This window comes from Elephantulus edwardii, unplaced genomic scaffold (assembly GCF_000299155.1).
Source record: "Elephantulus edwardii isolate Elephantulus edwardi_28Jun2011 unplaced genomic scaffold, EleEdw1.0 scaffold03604, whole genome shotgun sequence".
In the NCBI taxonomy this organism is placed as follows: domain Eukaryota; kingdom Metazoa; phylum Chordata; class Mammalia; order Macroscelidea; family Macroscelididae; genus Elephantulus; species Elephantulus edwardii.
Genome location: NW_006403354.1, coordinates 1 through 3,883, shown reverse-complemented (window position 1 = coordinate 3,883; position 3,883 = coordinate 1). Strand labels below are relative to the sequence as shown.

At 42.4% G+C, this 3,883-nt stretch overlaps 1 protein-coding gene across 1 annotated transcript; it reads left to right on the top strand.

Moving 5' to 3' along the window:
• Nucleotides 1-6: 6 nt before the first annotated feature.
• LOC102862691 (cholecystokinin-like) lies at nt 7-3,879 on the top strand (the record flags this gene model as incomplete). Its single annotated transcript, XM_006903519.1, has 2 exons — nt 7-70; nt 3,761-3,879. Coding segments are annotated over 2 exons (183 nt in total), but the record flags the coding sequence as incomplete, so codon positions are not given.
• Nucleotides 3,880-3,883: the final 4 nt, after the last annotated feature.

Sequence of the window (3,883 nt, the reverse complement as noted above, 5' to 3'; positions counted from 1 at the left end):
AGGGTGAATGGCGATACCCGAGCACACCTGGGAGCGCTGCTAGCCAAATATATCCAGCATGTCCGGAAAGGTAAGGATAGCCTCTCTCCAAGCCTCACGTCTATCCAGCTGGGTCTTTAATCCTCTCTTCTAGTGCCCCGTTGATGGAGATACCGGCATGGCAAGCGCAGGTGACAGGTTAAGCGGAAAGACTTTTTTCCCCATTTTCTTTTCCTCATTCCCCCCACCCCAACACCCCAAACACTCAAACTTTCTGAAAGGACTTGGTAGCAAACTCTGAGGAGTAGGGTATTGAGGGACCTTAATAAGAAGAATCTTTTAAAATGCTTTCTTTCAACTAATTTTTTCCCTCCGAGTTGCTAAGTTCAAGTCATTTTATGGAGGGCTTAAAGAGACAAGATTTAAATTAATTTTATAAATATGAACGTAACATTTTGTAGAACTCTCCAAAAGGGTCCGCAGATTCATTAAATAATCGCTGTCGTAGATGCAAAGAACCCGGGACCCACCAGATGATGACAATTAGAAACGCTAGCAGAATGTGGTCCTTGCTGAGATACGGCAACAGCAGTTAAAAAGGAATGACATTGTCAGTCACCAAACTGGGACGTGGGAGAAAGGAATCAGGAGCAATTTGGAGTTCTCCTTGGTCATGGCTTAAAACAGTTTGCCCAAATCATTATTCCACCACCGCTATTCCCTGTAACACGGATGCTGAGTGCTCTGGCTGTGGGGTGTACCTTCAACTGCATCCACAAAGGTGGGCCATAAAACCATCCACCGGGTGCACTAGGCAGAGCCAAGTAGGCTCCCTCTGTCAAGAGGCTTCCTTGCCATGCTGCATTTGACTTCTTTTGGGGTGTTTCTGAGTGGATTCCAATTCATGGCAAACCGTGTGAGAACAGAACCATTGCACATGGGTTGTTTTTTTGTTGTTGTTTTTAAGAAAATGTTTCTCTTATGCTGGCTTACTTACCAAATTCATATACATTGTTTTTCACACCTGATCTTTCCCATTTCCTTTACCCACTTCTCCCTCCACCCATTAAATTATGCAATCGTGTGATGTGCTGGGCTTCTCTCAGTGCTAGGCTGGAAGGGGATCTGGGGGGGAGGGGGCAGGAGAGGGAGGGCTGGAGTGTTCCGTGAAATGGTTTCCTTTTGTTCATTTAGCTTGCTTAGTCGGGAGAAGGACCTCTGGTGGCTGGTCTGTGGTCTGGAGGAAGTTGCTAAGGCAGAGGTCACACCTCTCTCTGGGGGTTCTGTAGGAACCCAGGCCTCTGTAGGAGGAAGATGAGCAGTTTCCTCCTGGGCAGTTCATAGCCTCAGAAGTTCAATGGAAGGTTAGCTTGGAGTTGCATTGGTTCTAATCTGATGGGAATAAGTTGAGTGATTTAGGTTGTATTGGTTTTAATTTGTTATTTTTGTTTTTTGTTTTGTGTTGTTTTTATCTGAAGACCAGCTAAAGCCAGGTAAGTGCTTCTACCATATCTTTATTCAGTGAATAAGCTGATACCCCAACCAGAGGGGTTTATCTAGAGTCCCAGGCTCCTCTAATCCTTGAAGTAGCCTGGGCTCGTCCTCTCGTTCCCTTAAGGACCTTGTTTGACCCTTAGCTTGCATAACACAAGGTGTTTTACTAATATCATGCATCAAGAGGTCACTTCTGTGACCTGTGGGCTAAGACTGTGTCATATACTTCCAAAGACATCCCCACGAATCACCTGTCCTCCAGGACTCAACCCCAAGCCCTAAGGGCCAATTTCAGGTCTGGTTATTACATGTTGGTCAGAATGACTGATTCCGTCACCCTCTTCATTACCTCCCTGCACACCCTTCTGGGCTATGGATTTTCATCTTGATTCTGTGTCTTTTTTAGAAATACTGTTTTTAAAGCAGAAGTTAGCCTTCGAATTAAGAATTTTAAACAGTATTTCTCTAACTGTTGTTGTTGTGTACTATCAAGTTGGAACTGATCCATAGTCCATACTTCTCCCGTGGAGCAGCTGACAGTTTCGAACTGGGCGCCTTTGTGATTGCAGCACAGATTCTTACTACTAATAAAGGGAATCCATTCCAATTTTTTAACTTAAAAAATTTTATTATTTTGCATAGTAAAATATGTAAATATTCATTTACATTGTATTCCATTCATGTACATTGCATTTTATACAATTTTCCATTTACATTGTGTTTCATTCATGTACATTGTATTTTATACAATTTTTCATTTACATTGTGCTTCATTTCATGTACATTGTGTTTTATAGTTTTTCATTTACACTGTGTTTCATACAATCATTCATAATCATTGTATTTCAATCATTCATATACATTGCATTTTATGCAATTAATTAACATTGCATTTTATGCAATTAATTACTAATGAACTATGTCTATTAAAACTCTATCTTTTCTTTTTTTAAAAAAGTTTCTAACTCCAATGTCTCGTACTTGTATTACTCTAACAAGAAGAGGTTCAGGAGGATTAAACATGTTCAGAGATATCAAGGGGTGAAATTTAAAAATGGGCAACTGCAGGACAAACACTTGGCGGGCTTCTGCTCAGGGCTATGTGCATACAGAGAATAGCCTTGGAGGCGGAGCTACAAGGGGAAATTTAAGCAAATCCCTAATTGTTAAAAACAAACCAGCTGATTCAACACAGTCTGCTGAAGACCCCTTGGTTCCCAGTAGAACTGTGCTCCAGAGTTTTCAATGGCTGATTGTTTGCAAATAGATCACTAAGTCTTTATTCCAGTTCACCTGGGAGTGGAGTCAAACCTCTAAGCTTTCAGTCAACTGCCTAGTGAGTAACCATGTGTATCACTCAGGATCTTCCCTTGAAAGCCAGGAAGAAATCAATTCACGTAAATATTCACAGAATGCAACACAAACCCGTGTAAATACTAAAGCAAACATTGCTCCTTTGGGGGCTTGACTACAGATGGACAAGCTGGTGGCTCATCAAGCCCACTCAGAGATTTTATGAGGGACAGGTCTAGTGATCTGCTCCCCTAAGATTGTTGTTTTGTGTACCTTTGAGTGGGAACCAACCCATAGCTAACCCTCCAGTGGGTTTTCTGAGGCAGTTAATCGAATGGGAGAAGTTTGTCCACCCTTCTCCTGTGGAGCAGCTGATGGATCTGAACCACATGCCTTTGGGATTGCAATGAAGCTTCTTACCACTAGGCTTCTAGAGCTCCGTTCCAGCCTAGAAAATTCTATTGGGTAAACCTTTCCTTACCAGCTTTTCATGATCGCTTTAGACACTGAGAGAATCTGTGAAAAGGTTGACACGCAGACAGAATCAGCCTTGGAAGGTTAACAGGGATGAGAAGGAAGTAAAAATAAGTAAATAAGCTGGAGGAAGAGAAAGGCAAAAAATATAACAAGGGATTGGTTAGACATTGTAATGAGTTACATTAGTCAATGGTGATGAAGTTTAGAAAACAAAATGTCTGTGGACAATTGTGAGGAAAAACTGCTGTGACTTGTAAGCCTTTACTGAAAACCAAACTAAAATGAAAAAAGCTCGTGGCTTTGTTCTGTTTGCTGAATTTGGTTGCAACACCCACTGACATCTCCAGTCACACAGACGTGGTCTTCCTCCTCTATTTTAAACCAGCAATGTCTCTATTGTGACAGCCCTTTAACACTTCACAAGGGGCACTTTCTATTTTGCCATGCTTTTTCAATCGGCCTCATTTACAAACGGGACGAGGGATGCTCTGAGACACAATACTCCTCTCTCTTGCAGCTTCTTCTGACCGGATGTATATCAGCAAGCACCTGGATGGCCAGGACTCCAGCCACAGGATAAGCGACCGTGACTACCTGGGCTGGATGGATTTCGGCCGCCGCAGTGCTGAGGAGTATGAGT